At 47.6% G+C, this 17,485-nt stretch overlaps 1 protein-coding gene across 1 annotated transcript; it reads right to left on the reverse strand.

Annotated features, from left to right (window-relative positions):
* Window positions 1–1,707: 1,707 nt before the first annotated feature.
* On the reverse strand, window positions 1,708–9,244 carry LOC138839060 (uncharacterized). Its single transcript, XM_070038717.1, is given in 6 exon segments — window positions 1,708–3,074; window positions 3,353–3,436; window positions 3,439–3,498; window positions 5,398–5,532; window positions 8,357–8,453; window positions 8,974–9,244. Coding segments are annotated over 6 exon segments (1,164 nt in total). The 5' UTR covers window positions 9,207–9,244; the 3' UTR covers window positions 1,708–2,519.
* Between the last annotated feature and the right edge of the window lie 8,241 nt (window positions 9,245–17,485).

A 17,485-nucleotide genomic window follows, 5' to 3' on the forward strand; every position in this document is an offset into this window, starting at 1 on the left:
GAGAAACTTGATCATCTCTACAAGTTAAGTCCTGTCCTTGTTAGCACAGCTAACATAGCAGCACAGCTGCTGCTTTCATACAATATTGAATATATATGACTGGAGCCTCAACCTCCAGATGCTGATGCTGTTATGATAGAAGTAGAATTGCATCTGTAGCTACATCTGTATATAATCCCTAAGTAGAGCCTTGGTCCTTAAATTTTCACAGTGAGTCAGGCAAGATTGTTTTCAATCACTGGCACAGTTGTAGGTAGTCCTTATGTTTACTACACTGAAGCTTAACCCTGAGCAAGCTTGCATTGCGAGCATTGGGATTTAGCTCTGCTTCAGCCACCAGCTCTGACTTGCCTATAAGTGTGCATGTGGCCATACCTCCACTCACAGTAATCAGTGCGTAGAACACTTGTTTGAAAACACATTACTCCCGGGCTGTCTTAAAATTTGTCTTCCTTCTTTGGTTTCCCTAAGTCCTGGGATTACAGGCATGTAGCACCACCACCTGTTGAGAGATAGTCTTCCTTTTCTTTTTTTTGTAGGGTCTTGGTTTTGTCTAAGGCCAGCCTTAGAACTTGATCCTTGTACCTATCCTCCAGCATAGTTCAGACTACGGGTATACCCTATTTGTTGGTTAAAATGGTTCACATTGGCTTCAAATGGTGATCCTGGCCCTAAAATAGTTGGAATTACATTGTGAGCCACTGCACCGTCTTAATAAACAGGGGATTAGTGTGTTTAAATGTTAAATGGGCATAGGATGACTCGTACCATTTCTAAATGTGGTAAGTTCTTGTTATATTTGTTACAGAAAAATGTACCATGAAGAATGATGTTATTAAGTCTCTAATTTGGGAGTTATGTCTCTTAGGAATTTTTGTGATTACTGTTTAGGAGATTGAATGTAGGTCTTCATGCCAGGACCATTGAGGTGTACCCCAATCCCAGATTCATTTCGTGGAAGAAGCTCTTACAAAATATACCTAAAACTAGCCAGGCACCGATGGCTCATGCCTGTAATCCTAGCTACTCAGGAGGCTGAGATCTGAGGATCGCGGTTCAAAGCCAGCCTAGGCAGGAAGCCAGTGAAACTCTTATCTCCAATAAACTACCAGAAAACCAAAGTGGGGCTGTAGCTCTTCAAGCCCCACAACAGACAATAAACACACACACACACCCCGGTGGCTGAAGTAGATTTAGAGATTAGTTAACTTTTGGGTATTTAGATGGTGCCTGATGTATATGAAATGCTCCTAACCCCTCTCTATTTCTCGACCATTCCCTCAGTACAGATGAAGTGAGTGGTGACACACGGGCCCAGGGTTACCATGTTCCCTAGTGGCTGAGATGAAACCAGGAAGTTGGAATCTAGAAAATGCTCTTAAAGTCTAGGAAAATGGTGAGTCTTGATACATAATAGCAGTGTCCTTCCCTGTTTATAAAATGGTACAGAACCTAAATGGGTGGATTCTAGCTCTGCCACTTTAGCTGAGACACCGGTCACTTAAGATGAAGCTATTTCAGTAGTGACTGCTCAAACTATAGATATAGCATTTACAGCAGCCAAGAATTGAAGCAGACAATAAAGACAGTTAAGGAGTCACTTCAGGTAGCACACCCACTTTAGTTGGATAAATTATACCACAGCTGATAGTGATATATCTAGAGTGAGAGAAAGACATGGACCCAGAAGAAGTCACAGAACAAGGATGATCGTTGCACATTTTAATTGCACTGGTAGTTTAAATAAAGGGAGGAAGCACCTTCCAGACAGCTGTACTAGCAGGAAAAGATTCTATGGCATTTACATAGTAAATTTCTGTAACTTTACAGATTCTTTTTTTCTGTGGGTCCTGGACCTTGAACTCAGAGCCTGAGTGCTGTCCCTGAGCTTTTCTGCTCAAGATTAGCACTCTACCACGTAAGCCACAACTCCACTTCTGGCTTTTTGCTGGTAAACTGGAGATAAGGAGTCTCACAGAGACTCTCCTGCTCAGGTTGACTTCAAACCATGAGCCTTGCATCTTAGCCTCCTGAGTAACTAGGATTACAGGTGTAAGCTACCAGTGCCCACCTGAACAAAAGATTCTTAATCCTTCCTTGAGCTATACATGGGGAAAAAAGAGCCCCCTCAGTAGATGTTTCTCTCCTTGAAGAAACAAACTAAAGGATCTAAAAGAAGAGGCAAGCCTAGGATGTCAAGAGGGAGAGAAATGATAAAGGGTCTTTCATAAATTCCATTTCTACTTAAGACAACAGGTCAAAAGATGATGCTATAAGTATTGCAGGGTACACAATCACCTTTAAGACAGAAGGTAATCTCAAAGACTGTCATTCTAAATCATAGTATCTGAATAACCTGGATTGCTGGATGTGGACACAATACTAGGAGTCAAATACTTCAGGAGTTCTCTAGGGCTGTATGCCCCCTACTTTGGCTTTTTGAATGAAGCATAGGCTTCTCTGCTGTCCTCCAGGCCATGTAATAGTCAAGGACAAAGGCAACAGAACTGGATTGTTCCTTACACACTAATCAGCTGGGGGAAGAGTTCATTGGCAAAAGTGTCCTCCCAAGAATGGTTTGCACCAAGAGGAGAGGACATGTCACTGAAAGGGGAAGGGGACCCCTCATATCCACAGTCACTGTAAGCATCCAGCAGGGAGGAGGATGGCTTCAGGCAGTGGCCAGATGAAAGTAGATCTGAAATACCCAACTCTGGAATGAAGTCATCTTCTATAGGTTCTTCCTTCACGGAGACAATGAATTCAGGGTGATCTTTCTCTGAGGGGCTGAGAGGTGCTTCCTCAATTTTTACTACCACATTAGTTTGGTTCTCTGTCTCAGAGGGTATCTCTAGGACTAGAGGCTTGGTGTATACATGGTCAAAACGAATAAGTTCATTAATGGCTTCCAGCTTGGCTGATGACGTCCCCACTGACAGAGATAGGGAGGCTGGTAAGGAACTAGCTCCTTCTTGGCAGACCTCGGGGAGGTCCCCCAGACTAGTGTCTGGAGAAGGGCATTTGAAGAACATGACTGGGTCCAACTTGTCCAGGATTCCAAAAAGGATATCAGACTGCAAGAGGCAAAAACACCTGTTAGAATGCATATGAGTCTACAGAAAACCCTCTTGGTCCTGGGTTCCATGATGCTAATCAGTATTATAGAAGACTGGCCTCGGGACCCACCAGGCCCTTAGTCACTTTCCTAAAGTACAAAAAACTAGGAATGTAGTTGATGTTCCACCCAAACTCCATAAAATCTAACTTCTTCCCCATGTGTCTCATGAGGGATGTCAGATATTAAAGATGGAATTAACCAGTCATAGCTCTTTACTGACAGAATAATCTGTACCTCAGTATCTGAAGAGTCAACGCTGTCAGAATCCACAGGGAGATGTGCTGGGGTGGTGACAACTGGGCCTGCACCTGCTGCAGAGGTGCACGTAGTCTGAGTGCTGCGGACTCAGCAGACCCGGTCACTGGCCTCACTCCATTCCCCTGAAAGGAAAGACCGAGGTGAATGAGGAATTGGGAGTCCCCAAGAAAACATTTGCCAGGAAGATCAGATTTTCAACCCTCAAGAAGCTAAAAACTCAGCTGGACATGTAGCACCTGTGATTGTTGCATTCAGTAGACTAACTGAGGGAGGACCACCAGGATTATACTACACAGATTCTTGTATTTAAAAAAAAAAAATCTAACTTGTCTTCCCACTCAATAAGAGTTTGGCTCCAGTGTTCTGCTTCTCCTTGATCCTTGCATGGTACAACTTGTTGGCTGTTGGCATTTGTCAGTATTTGGTCTGAGTGAGCCATGTAACTTTTTTTTTTTTTTTTGGTCGGTCGTGGGGCTTGAACTCTGGGCTTGGGCGCTGTCCCTCCGCTCTTCAGCTCAAGGCGAGCGCTCTACCACTTGAGCTACAGCGCCACTTCCGGTTTTCTGGTGGTTTATTGGAGATAGGAGGCTCACGGTCTCTTCTGCCCGGGCTGGCTTTGAACCGCGATCCTCAGATCTCAGCCTCCTGAGTAGCTAGGATTACAGGCGTGAGCCACCAGCGCCCGGCCCATGTAACTTTTTTTATTAGTACTTACACTTGAAAATGAGTATTAAAGAATGCACCCAGGGCTGGGAAGTAGGCTCAGTGGTAGAATGCTTGCCTTGCATCCATGAGGCCCTGGGTTCAATTCCTCAGCACCAAGTAAGTAGAAAAAAGGCCAGAAGTGGTGCTGTGGCTCAAGTGGTAGAGTACTTGCCTTGAGAGAGTTGAGGGACAATGCCCAAGCCCAGAGTTCAGTCCCCATCACACACAGACACACAGACACACACAGACACACACAGACACAGACACACACAGACACAGACACACACAGACACACACACAGACACACACACACACACACACACACACACACACACACACAGCCAGGAGGCTGTGATCTGAGGATTGTAGTTCAAAGCCAGCTCTACTAGAAAACCAGAAGTGGCACTGTGGCTCAAGTGGTAGAGCTCTCCTCTTGAGCTGAAGAGCTCTGGGATAACACCCAGGCCCAGAGTTCATATCCCACAACCACCACCAACAACAAAAAAAACCCTACCTGCATGGAAATGTTTCCAATAAAAGAAAATTGAATTTTTTTTTTTTGGGGGGGGGTCCGGTTGTGGGGCCTGAACTCTGGACCCAGGTACTATCCCTCAGCTCTTTAGCTCAAGGCTAGCACTCTACCACTTGAGCCACAGCGCCACTTCCAGCTTTTTTTTTTTTTTTCCTGCTTATGTGGTGCTAAGGAATGGAACCCAGGGCCTCATGCATGCAAGGCAAGCGCTCTAACACTTGGAGCTACCTTCCCAGCCCCTGGAATATTTTTTTTTTTTTTGGTCCAGTCGTGGGGCCTGAACTCTGGGCCTGGGCACTGTCCCTCAGCTCTTCAGCTCAAGGCTAGCACTCTACCACTTGAGCCACAGCGCCACTTCCGGCTTTTTTCTTTTTCTTAAGTGGTGCTGAGGAATCGAACTCAGGGCCTTATGCATGCAAGGCAAGCACTCTACCACTGAGCTACCTTCCCAGCCCCCCCCTGGAATATTTTTGAGCAAAGATGCAGAATGAAGACACAATCTGTGTACTGTCCTGGGAACTAGTTCTTTTTTTTTTTTTTTTTTTTGGTCCCATCATGGGGTCTGAACTCTGGGCCTGGGCTCTGTCCCTCAGCTCTTCAGTTCAAGGCTAGCGCTCTACCACTTGAGCCACAGCACCACTTCCGTCTTTTTTCTTTTTGCTTATGTGGTGCTGAGGAATCGAACCCAGGGCCTCATGCGTGCAAGGCAAGCACTCTACCACTGAGCCACCTTCCTAGTCCCTGGGAACTAGTTCTCATATGACTCCAGATAAAGATCATTTACCTTGGCCTCTGTCTCCATCTCCTCTTCAGCAACCAGCGCATCCATTCCCAAGCGCAGTCTTAACTCCTGGTTCTCAATAACAAGGCCATGAGTTTTCTCTCGTAAAAGTTGATTTTCTAGCAAAAGTTTTTGGTTCTGGAAGTAAATCCACAAGAAGCTATTAAAAGATCATTTATTTATTTATTTATTTAGCTAGCCTTGGGACTTGAACTTTGGGCTTGATGAGCACCATCCCTGAATTGTGTTTTTTTTTTTTTTTTTTTTTTTTTTGTCGGTCGTGGGGCTTGAACTCTGGGCCTGGGCGCTGTCCCTCAGCTCTTCAGCTCAAGGCGAGTGCTCTACCACTTGAGCTACAGCGCCACTTCCGGTTTTCTGGTGGTTTATTGGAAATAGGAGTCTCACGGTCTCTCCTGCCCGGGCTGGATTTGAACCGCGATCCTCAGATCTCAGCCTCCTGAGTAGCTAGGATTACAGGCGTGAGCCACCAGCGCCCGGCATATCCCTGAGTTTTTTGTGTTCCATGCTAGAGCACTCTACCACTTAAGCCACAATGCTTCCTGCTTTTTCTGGTTAGTTAGAGATAGTCTGTCTGACTTTTCTTCTCAGGCCGGCTTCAAACCATGATCCTAGCTCTCAGCCTCCTGAATAGCTAGGATTATAGGCTTGAGCCATCAGTGACACAAAACATGTTTCTTTCAGTTAAGACTCTATACCTGGAAGCCCAGCACTGAGTCCATGAAACTATCTCCAATAACTATCTGAAAAACTGAAGTGACACTGTGGCTCAAGTGGTAGAGTGTCAGCCTTGAGCAAAAGAGCTCAAGGACTGTTCCTCTGCCTCGAGTTCAAGCCCCATGGCTGACCTCCCTTCCCTACCCCCCCAAAAAAAAGACTACCTTGGAGAATTCTACACCAATTAGTTTCCTTCTGAAACACTTGGCTTATGCAATTGTTCATAGTTGGTAGTAGCTAGACCATAATTATGAAAATAAAACTAGGGCTGGGACATTGGCTCAGAGGTAGAGTGCCTGCTCATGTATGAGGTCCTGGGTTCAATTCCTCAGCACCACATAAGCAGAAAAAAGCCGGAAGTGGCACTGTGGCTCAAATGGTAGAGCACTAGCAGTGAGCTGAAGAGCTCAGGGAGAACGCCCAGGCCCAGAGTTCAGGCCCCACAACTGACAAATAAAGCTAAAGTGCCTCAAATACAGACTTTGAATCTTTTTTACTTTCTGAAATTCAACAGGTTGTAAAAGGTGATCATAGTCTAATGTGTCCATCTTAGTGTTCAGTGCTTCTTGATCAGAGTCACCCTTTCCATCATTCTTCCTCTTCCTGTCTGTTCCTTCCCTGACTTTCAACTTTAATGTTTAAAAAATAAGTAAACAAAAGCCAAGAGTGGTTGTGCATGCCTGTAACTCTAACACTCAGGAGGCTGAGGCAGGAGGATCTTGGGTTTTAACTGTATAGGAAAACCCTGTTTTAAAAAACTAAACTTAGCTGGGTGCCAGTGGCTCACACCTAGAATCATAGCTACTCAGGAGCCTGAGATCTGAGGATTGCTGTTTAAAGCCAGCCCAGACAAGAAAGTCTGTGAGACTTTTATCTCCAGTTAGCAACCAGAAAACTGGAAATGGCACTGTGGCTCCCATGGTAGAGTGCTTGCCTTGAGGGATAGCACTCAGACCCAGAATTCAAGCCCGGCGACCTATTTTAAAAAAATAAGTAAATAAACTAAACCTAAGCTGGGCACTGGTGGATCATGCCTGTTATCCTACCTACTGAGAAGCCTGAGCACTGAGGATTGTGTTTTAGAGCCAGCCTAGGCTGAAAAAAAAAAAAAAAAAAACTAAACCCAAGCCAGGTACTAGTGGTTCATGCCTGTAATCCTAGCTACATGGGGTGAGGATAACAGTTCAAAGACAGTCTGCAGAGGAAAGTCCACAATCTCCAATTAAGCAAAAACAAACAGAAGTGGGGCTGTTGGTCAAATAGCAGAGCACACTAGCCTTGGGTAAAGTAGCCTAGGGGTATTTCTCAGACCTTGAATTCAAGCCCCTGGAATGACACACAAAATGCTAAACCCAATTAAAAATACCTAATCTTCACCTGTCAGGTAACAACTAAACAGTACTGGTGGGCTAGGAATGTGGCTTAGTAGTAGTGTTTGCCTAGCATGCATGAAGCCTTGGGTTTGATTGCTCAATACCACATAAACAAAAAAAGCCAGACGTAGGGCTGTGGCTTAAGTGGTAGAGTGCTAGTCTTGAAGAAAAGAAGCTCAGGGGGGCTGGGAGGTTGGCTCAATGGTAGAGCGCTTGCCTTGCATGCATGAGGCCCTGGGTTTGATTCCTCAGCACCACATAAACAGAAAAAGCCAGAAGTGGCGCTGTGGCTCAAGAGATAGTGCACTAGCCTTGAGCTGAAGAGCTCAGGGACAGCGCCCAGGCCCAGAGTTCAGGCCCCACAACCGACAAAAAAAAAAAAAAAAGAAAAGCTCAGCGACAGTGCCCAGGCCCTGAGTACAAGCCCCAGGACTGACAAAAAAAAAAATGATGGATTATATGTTAAACATCTCAGCTAATGATTTATACCTTAATACCAATACTAATCCAGGTACATTCAAGATGTATAGCTGGCAGCAATTTAAGATTAGATAACAGGTGAACCAAAGAAGGAAAAGGCATTAGTGAACTTTTGGCCAAAGCAGTAAGAATCTAAAGTTTAAAGAATGACTTCTTATCTGTCCTTGGTAATTTCTTCGCACTTGCTAGCTGAGCATCGTGGGCAGGTCCACCCAAGGCCAAGGTTCCATCGCTGCACAGACTGTGCGCTACCACTGGGCCTTCCCTGAGGCCAGTTCAGCCTCTAGTCACTCAGTGAACTGTATTCTGAAACACCTTGGGGTGGACAGGAACTCAGAGCAGCGCAGGGATAAGAACGTGGCCGTCAGCTTTACCTCCTCTTCCAAATCTACCACTTGCTGTTCCAGCTCGCTCATCCGGGCTTTCTTGCGATCTCGGGCAGTCTGTGCTGCGACTCTGTTTTTCAGTTTCCTGTGGAGAGAAGGAACAAGCCACGTAGACTCATCTCAAACTTTTCTTACATCTTCATTGGAAAACTTGGCCAGCTGGAGCCTTCTTTGGAGTTTCCAACGCCAAGGTAAAAATATCCCTCACTAAAACCAAACCACTACAGCCTCGGTCAGGCTGGGTCAGGCGGGGCTGCAGCCGCGGCGCCCCGGCCAGAGCGGGCGCGTTGCATCAGAGGAATTCCCACCCCTCCTCTCCCGCCCCTCCCCCGCCGCTTCCCGAAACCGGATCCGGAGGACCGCGGGTCAAGTCTGCAACCTGGCAGTGCCTTAAAACACCTGGGCCCGACAAGTTCCAATCCAGAGAGGCCTGCCGGCCGGCCCGCAGTCACACAGGAAGGGGGCCTGAAACTCCCAGGGCCTTTCCCGCCCCCTCCCAGCTCTGATCCTGACTAATGGTGACAGCCAGCCCGCCTGCGCAGCCCGGGACGCGCCGGCCCGGCCTTCCCGCCCCGGTCCGGACCTCGACCCAGGCCCTCGCCCACCTCCTCAGCGCCTTCTCCTCCGGGCTCAGGTGCGTGAGGCGCTGCCGCTTGCGTGCTTGGGGCGGCCCCCCGCCCGCCGCCTCCGGGCTGGCCCCTCTCTCGCCCGGCACCATGAGCGGCAGCGTCTGGCCGGCCGGGGCTCCGGCGGCGGCGGCGGCGGCGGGCCGGCCGGACAGAAGCAACACTTTAGAGACCCCAGCAGCCGAGCTCGGCGCGGCTGCCACCACGACCATGGCCACAGACTGTCCACGCCACACCGCCCCGCCGCCGCCCAGCGGCCAGCCCCACCGCACCCAGCCTTTCTACGGTCGTGGCCGCACACGATTGGTCAGCGCCTCGTGACGCGACACTGATGTCGGTGCCCATTGGTCCTGAAGCCCAGCGGAGAAGGGGCGGGGTTATCCAGAGGAGGCGGGGCAGGATTGTCCAGCGTGGCGAGCGCCGGGAACTGGGCGTATTTTCTTCTGGGAAATGTTCCGTTCGGGGAGCAGCGAAAGCCTGGGGTGGGGCCCCGGGGTCGGGGCGGAAGGGAACGAGAGGTCCCCTAGGGCCGGGGGTCTTCAGTGGGCAGGTGCATCCCTCCCTAACCCCTGGCCCGGAATGCCAGACTTTAAACTGCAAACCGAGGGATTCCAGGCCGAGGAATTCCAGATTCTTGTCTGCGATCACTTTGTATTTCATGCGCCACTTCCGCCCCGAGGTCAGCCGAAAATCGAGATGGATGGCACATCCGGTTTTGCATGGGAGCGGGGTGGGAAGAAATTGTGCAAAGTGAGCCTTTAGGATGAGATCACGCATTTCAAAGTAAGGGTAGCACCTGGCCGAGGGCTTGGCAGCCAGAATATCCTAGGGTACTGGAGATACCGTAAGGTTTTTAGTTTTGGTTTTTCGTAAACTTTCTACTAGGAGCCTACATTATTCTGATGATAATGATGGCTACTATTACTGGTTTTGTTTGCTGTAATATATTAAGGACAGAACCGAGAGTCCCCTGCGTGCTGGGTCACCCATCTGCCACCGAGCCACTTCTCCATCGAGAAAACAAAATGTTACATTAAAAGAAAAGAAGAAAACAAAAACCCAGGCCTAGGCAAGCACTAGTGGCTCCTGCTTGTAAATCCTAGCTACTCTCAGGAGGCTGAAATCTGAGGATCCAAGTCCAAAGCCAGCCCCACCCCACCCCGGAAAAGTCCAGTTAACCACCAAAAAAGCGGGAAGTGGTACTGTGGCAAGCTCAGGGACATGGACGGTGTCCAGGCCCTAAGTTTAAGCCCCAGAACCCTCATTGGCATTGCCCTTCCCCGCCACCCTTCTCCCTTCCACACACCCCCCTCCTCCCCCTCCCTTTCCACCCCACCCCCTCCCACACACACACTCACCAACAGGCCCAGGGGCCTACCCTGAATCTCTGAACCTACAGCGAGATCTGAGGCTTCAGTTAGGCGGTTGTGGTGCAAAGAGGGTCCGTTTGCTTGCGAAAGAGAGGTCCCCAGGCAAGAACAAGGAAGCATTTCATTTTCTTTCAGCTTTTATTTTTTTGTCTAGTACTGGAGATTGAACCCAGAGCCTCTCTCTATGAATTCACTACCCCTTGTACTGCAAAAATATTAACAGGAGAAACTTAAGCCAACTCCTCACATAGGCAGGAGACAAATTACAAAATTCCCCAAATTACAAAGTAAAACTTCCTCCTCTATGCTCCTTGTTCCAGGTTCTAGAGATGTAAGGATTAGTAGTAGAGTCAATAGGGACACTGATAGTAGTTTAACTCCCCCTCCCCCCTCCCCGGCCATTGAGCTTGAACTCTGGGCCTGGGCTCTGTTCCTCAGCTCTTCAGCTCAAGGGTAGCATTCTAGTGCTTAGAGCCACAGCACCACTTTCAGCTTTTTTTGTTTATGTGGGGCTGAGGAATCAAACCCATGGCCTCATGCATGCTAGGCAAGCACTCCACCACTGAGCCACCTTCCCAGCTCCAAGTGGTTTTAACTTTTTATCTCTTTTTTTTTTTCTTTCCTTTTTCTATTTGGGCCCCACTGTTGAAAGTGGTAATTTGAGAATGGGGCCCAGCCAGACATGGTATCATATGTGTAGTGTCAGTTACTTGTTTTTGTTTTTTCTTTTTGCCCATCCTGGGGCTTGAACTCAGGGCCTGAGCCCTGTCCTTGAGCTTTTGCTCAAGGCTAGCATTCTACCACTTGAGCCACAGGGCCACTTCTGACTTTTTCTGTTTGTGTGGTATGAAGGAATCAAACCTAGGGCTTCATTCATGCTAGACAAGCACTCTACCTCTAAGCCACATTCCCAACCCCTAGTCTCCATTACTTGAAGACAAGCAGAAGGATTGCTTGAGTCAAACCAGCCTAGGGAACACAATATGACCCTGTCTCTTAAGAGGAAGAGAAAGAAACAAGGAGAAGAGGGAAGAAAGAAGAGAGCTGGGCATCAACAACAAAAAGGTGAAAGAATAACAGAGAAGCCGGGCACTGGTGGCTCATGCCTGTAATCCTAGCTACTCAGGAGGCTGACATCTTACGATTACAGTTCAAAGCCAGCCCAGGCAGGAAAGTCTGTGAGACTCTTTATTTACAATAAACCACTAGAAAACTGGAAGTGGTACTGTGACTCAAGTGGTAGAGCACTATGCTTGAGGTGAAGAGCTGAGGGACAGTGTCCAGGCCCAGAGTTCAAGCCCCACGACCAACAACAACAAAAGAATGACAGAAATCAATAAAATACTATTTCAGCCAGGCAGTAACTGTAATCCTAGCTACTCTGAAAGATGGGAGGAAGGTGGTTTGAAGCCAGCCAGTGCAGAAAAGTCCAAGAGATGAACCAACAAGCTGCGGTGTGTGGCTCAAGTGATAGAGCACTAGCCTGAATGAGAAAGCCAAGTGGGAGTTTAAGGCTAGATTCAAGCCCCCAAATGCTCAGCTTCCAGATTCTCATGAAGCCACAAGAACACAAGAATGCACTTCAGACCCACACCGGAGGGGAAGTTATAGGCACAGAGGGCTCAATAGAGAATCCTCAACTGGGAGCCTGTGGGCTCTCTTTCTTTTCCTTCCTCCTTGCCTGGAAAACTGAGGTGTGTGCCAAATTGAGAAGGTTCAGTAGCAATTTTGTAAACGAGGGGAGAAATTGCATAACAGGATTCAGGGCTGGGAAGGTGACTCAGTGGTAGAGCGCTTGCCTTGCATGCATGAGGCCCTGGGCAAACCCAGCACCACATAAGCAGGAAAAAAAAGCCGGAAGTGGCGCTGTGGCTCAAGTGGTAGAGCGCTAGCCTTCAGCTGAAGAGCTGAGGGACAGAGCCCAGACCAGAGTTCAGGCCCATGACCGAACCACCCCCTCCCCCCCCCAAAAAAAAAGAACAGGATTCAGAAATTCAGTGATTTAGTGTATTGGTGTGTGTGTATTTGTGTGTGTGTGTGTGTGTTTGTGTGTGTGTGCATTGGTACTGGAGCTTGTGACTTGGCTTTTTTTTTTTTTTTTCCTGTGCCTGTCCGGGTGCTTGAATTCAGGGCCTGGGCACTGTCCATGAGCCTCTTTGCTCAAGTCTAGAGTTCTCCTACTTGAGCCACAGCTCCGCTTCCAACTTTTGGTAGTTCATTGGAATCTCCCAGTCTTTCTTGCCCAGGCTGCTTTCAAACCACAATACTCAGATCTCAGCCTCCTGAGTAGCTAGCATCATAGGCCTGAGCTATTGGCACTCACTTGGCCTTTTTTTTTTCCCCCAAGGTTTGTGTTTAATTGGGGAAAAGAGTCTCTCATGAACTTTTCTGCTCAGACTGGCTCCAAACCAGGATCTTCAAATCTCAGCCTCCTGAGTAGCTGGAATTACAAGTGTGAGTCACCAGTGCTTGGCTTCTGCTGTGTTCTTTTTTTTTTTTTGGGGGGGGGGGTCCAGTCATGGGGCCTGAACTCTGGACCTGGGCGCTGCCCCTCAGCTCTTCAGCTCAAGGCTAGCACTCTACCACTTGAGCCACAGCGCTACTTCCGGCTTTTTTCTTTTTGCTTATGTGGTGCTGAGGAATGGAACCCAGGGCCTCAGGCATGCAAGGCAAGCGCTCTACCACTGAGCCACCTTCCCAGCCCTCTGCTGTGTTCTTAAAGACATTTATGAACACTTTCAGTAACACTGAGGTGCCCAGTGTGTAGTCAGGAAACCCTTCAAGTCTTCATAATGAATGTTTCTTTTAATCCCCTGGCTACCACCTTTTCTGAAAACTTCCTGACATTCACTTGGGTTCATTAGGGTTCTAAGAAACTCAGTTCTCCTTTGGCATCTGCAAAATGCCACAGATCACCTGCCCAGTACACTAAATGGGTGCCCAAAGGGCACAACAGGGGGAAAGATTTACTTGGAGAGTCTAAGGCATCCGTCTCTTCTGTTGGCAGTGACCTAAAGTGGGAAATGGCTCTGGGCTTGCTTTTGTTGTTTTAAGGGAAGAAGAGAATCTCCACAGCCCATAATTATCCTTTATGCCCTGGTTAAAAGGGCAAAGGAAGAAGGTTTTATCTTGCTTGAAAGAAGTTGAAGTGCCACAGGTTCCCTTCATCATCCCTAAGAGAAATAAAAACCAGTTACACTGGTATTAAAAGATTTTGTTGTTGTTGTTGTTTGGTGCCAGACCTGGGGCTTGAACTCAAGATCTTGGCACCATCCCTAGGCTTTTTTTCTTAAGGCTTGCACTCCAACACTTAAGACATAGGTTCACTTCTGACTTTTTTGGTAGTTAGAGATAAGAGTCTCATGCTGGGAAAGTGGCTCAGTGGTAGAGTGCTTGCCTTGCATACATGAGGCCCTGGGTTTGATTCCTCAGCACCACATAAGCAGAAAAGGCCAGAAGTGGTGCTGTGGCTCAAGTGATAGAGTACTAGCCTTGAGCTGAAGAGCTGAGGGACAGTGTCCAGGCCCAGAGTTCAGGCCCCATGACTGGAAAAAAAAAAAAAGAGTATCATGGACTTTCCTTCCCAGGCTGGCTTTGAACTGGTATTTTCAGATCTTAGCTTCCCGAGTAGCTAAGATTGCATGGACATAAGCCATTGGCAACCAACTAAATTTTTTAAATTTTTATTTACTTATTTTGTTTTTGTCATAGGCTTGAACTCGGCCTGGGCGCTGTCTCTCAACTGTTTCAAGCTCTACCACTTTGAGCCACGGCACCACATCCAGTTTTTTGGATGGCTTTGAACCATGATCCTCAGATCGTAACCTCCTGAGTAGCTAGGATTACAGGTATGAGGCACTGGCACCTGGTCCAACTAAATTTTTTTTTTAATTGTGAAAATACTGTACAGAGGAGTTACAATTACATGGGCAAGATAAGTACATTTCTTATCAAGCATTCTAGTCTCCTCCTTTGTTTCCCCTTCCCATCCTCCCCTATTTATTTATTTGCTTATTTATTTTTGCCAGTCCTGAGGCTTGAACTCAGGGCCTGGGCACTGTCCCTGAGCTTCTTTTGCTCAAAATTAGCACTCTAACACTTGAGCCACAGTGCCACTTCTGGCTTTTTCTGTTTATGTGGTGCTGAGGAACTAAACCCAGGACTTCATGCATGCTAGGCAAGCACTCTATTACTGAGCCACATTCCCAGCGCCACATACCCTGCCTCTTGGAGCGCTTCTTTTTATTTATAACTGACTTTGCACATCTGTATTCCTGGGGAGAAAGGACTGCAAGCTGTTCTTCCTGGGTTCTTTCATACAGGGAAGATTTATGTGGTTCCAAAAGCCAGCTGGGTAAAATATAGAACCAACTCTGTGGTTTGATGAATAAATCAGACAGAAAAGAAAATTTCAGGCCCAGGAAGGAAGTAGAATTATCTTTGCTTCAGAGGACCTGGCAGGGACCATTCTTCTCTCATTTCTTTCTCTCCCATTCCTGGAGCTCTCATTGCAAACCTGGGGGGGATGGGGTGGGGAAATACCCTGGCTGTGACACCAAAGCACATCAGGGTAGCCTTTCAGATCTTCCATTTTCATTTCTTGGGTAACCTTGAACAAGTTACTTACTGTCTCTCTGAGCCTCGATTTCCTTGTTGCTAAAACAAGAGCTGCAAGCTTGCATTGGTGGCTCCAGATCCCTGTTTGAAGCCAATCCAGGCAGAAAAGTCCAGGTGAAACTCTTATCTCTAATGAAGCAGCAAACAAGCAGGAAGTGGAGGTGTGACTCAAGTGGCAGAGCACCAACCTTGAGGGGAAAAACACCTGAGTGAGAGTGGGAAGCCCTGAGTTCAAGTCCTAGTGCTGGCAGACAAATAAATGAACAATAAAATGAGAGTTGCCTGAGGTATGAATGTATTTTGTTCAGTGAATGGCAGGAACAATTACTGTCCTTATCAAAGGCCAATCACTTATTGCCAATTAGCATTCCTGAGCCCTTCTTACACTATCATTATCACCATGTCATCCTTTCTTCCACCTGTAAATATTTGGTTGACAAAAAGTCTGACAGTTTCTAGAAGACAAAGTAGAACAATAAAGTATGCACATCTTTAAAAATGCATGTATGGGGGCTGGGAAGGTGGCTCCGTGGTAGAGTGCTTGCCTTGCATGCATGAGGCCCTGGGTTCGATTCCTCAGAGCCACACAAACCGAAAAAAAACCAGAAGTGGCTCTGTGGCTCAAGTGGTAGAGCGCCAGCCTTGAGCTGATGAGCTGAGGGACAGCGCCCAGGCTCAGAGTTCAGGCCTCATAACTGAGGGGGAAAAAAATGTGTCTATGAAGCTGGACACAACAAAGCACACCTATAGTCCCAGCTATTCAAGAGGCCAGGGCAGGAGGATTGCTGGAGACCAGGAGAGAAGTTAGAGGCCAGCCTGGGGAACATAATCATACTTCATTTCTTTCAAAAACAAAGTAAGTTTAGTTACTGATATTGAGGAGCAGAAATGAAGTTCATGAAGCAGAGAAACAGACACCAGGTGAGGATTTTTTTGGGGGGGGGAGGGTTGGTCATGTCATGGTGCTTGAACTCTGGGCCTGGGCGCTGTCCCTGTGCTCTTCAGCTCAAGGCTAGCACTCTACCACTTGAGCCACACCACTTCCGATTTTCTAGTGGTTTATTGGAGATGAGTCTCTCAGACTTTTCTTGCCTGGGCTGACTTTGAATCATGATCCTCAGATCTCTAGATCCTGAGTAGCTAGGATTACAGGCATGAGCCATCAGCGCCCAGTGAGGTAAGTTTTTTCCAGTTGTTTCCAGACCAAGATCAAACTACCTGCTTTACCTCTGAGTGGGCTAGGCCTGGTCATAGGTTGCCAATTATCTGTCCAGTTAGTGTGACCTGTAATAAAATTCCCAGAAAAGTATTGCAAACATTTGCAGAGTACACAGAGCGGTGATCTGCGGCGAGATCCCAGGGTCAGATCTAGGTTGCGCCACTGCTGGGGGCGGGTGGCCTGTGGCTGCTGTGCACGTACCCAGGCCACTAAAGCTGCGCGTCTGGGGAAGAAGGAGATGGAATCTGCAAGTAAATAATGTGTGTGGTGGTGCACACCTGCAGGGTACTTGGAATGTTTGCCTGACCTAGTTCCAGGCCAGGCTGGGTTACATAGCAAGATATCTCTCTCTCTCTCTCTCTCTCTCTCTCTCTCTCTCTCTCTCTCTCCCTCTTTCACTCTTTCTCTCACACACACACACACACACACACACGCATGTGCATGTGTGTGTGTGTGTGTGTGTGTGTACCTGGGCACTGTTCCTGAGCTGTTTTTGCCTCCCACTCTACCACTTGAGCCACAGCACCACTTCCAGCTTTTTCTGTGTATGTGGTACTGAGGAATCCAGCCCAGGGCTTCATGCATGCTATGCAAGCACTATACCACTAGGCCACATTCCCAGCAATATATATATATAATGTTTATATATATATTAAAGTGATTATGTGACTGGTGTGTGTGTGTGTGTGTGTGTGTGTGTGTGCACGCGTGTGCGTGTGCGCGCGCACCTGTCCTGGGACTTGAACTCAGAGCCTGGGTTCTGTCCCTGAACTTTTCTGCTCAAGTCCAGTGCTCTACCACTTGAGCTACAGCTCCACTTCCAGCTTTCTATTTGTTCATTTTTTTTTGTAGTTAATTGGAGATAAGACTCTCAAGGACACCTGCCCACACTGACTTTGAACCATGACCCTCAGAGCTCAGCCTCCTGAGTAGCTAGGATTGTGTGAGCCACCTGCACTGAGCTTGACTGTTATTTTCAATAAAATATGGTTATTTCCGTTTGAAAACAAGCTCCATCTCCAGCATGCAATTCAAGGAATGCAGCTTGTATTGTAGTCAGCATGTGTACTGTGTTCCCAAAGGCACTGGTCAATGTTGGTACCATGTGTATTGGGGGGGGGTGTCAAATGGTGACCTTGAGTTGGGAGAGGTGGGTGAGCTCTTGGTGGACAGCACATTTGGAATAAAGCATTACCTGCTTCAAAGACTTATTGAGGGGGTGGAGGTTGGGGAGGTTGTTACTTGCCTTTGCTGGAAAAGGCAGGAAGATTCATGAAAGCATCTT

Source organism: Dipodomys merriami, unplaced genomic scaffold (assembly GCF_024711535.1).
Source record: "Dipodomys merriami isolate MVZ:Mamm:240054 unplaced genomic scaffold, mDipMer1.0.p SCAF_2908, whole genome shotgun sequence".
Classification (NCBI taxonomy): Eukaryota; Metazoa; Chordata; class Mammalia; order Rodentia; family Heteromyidae; genus Dipodomys; species Dipodomys merriami.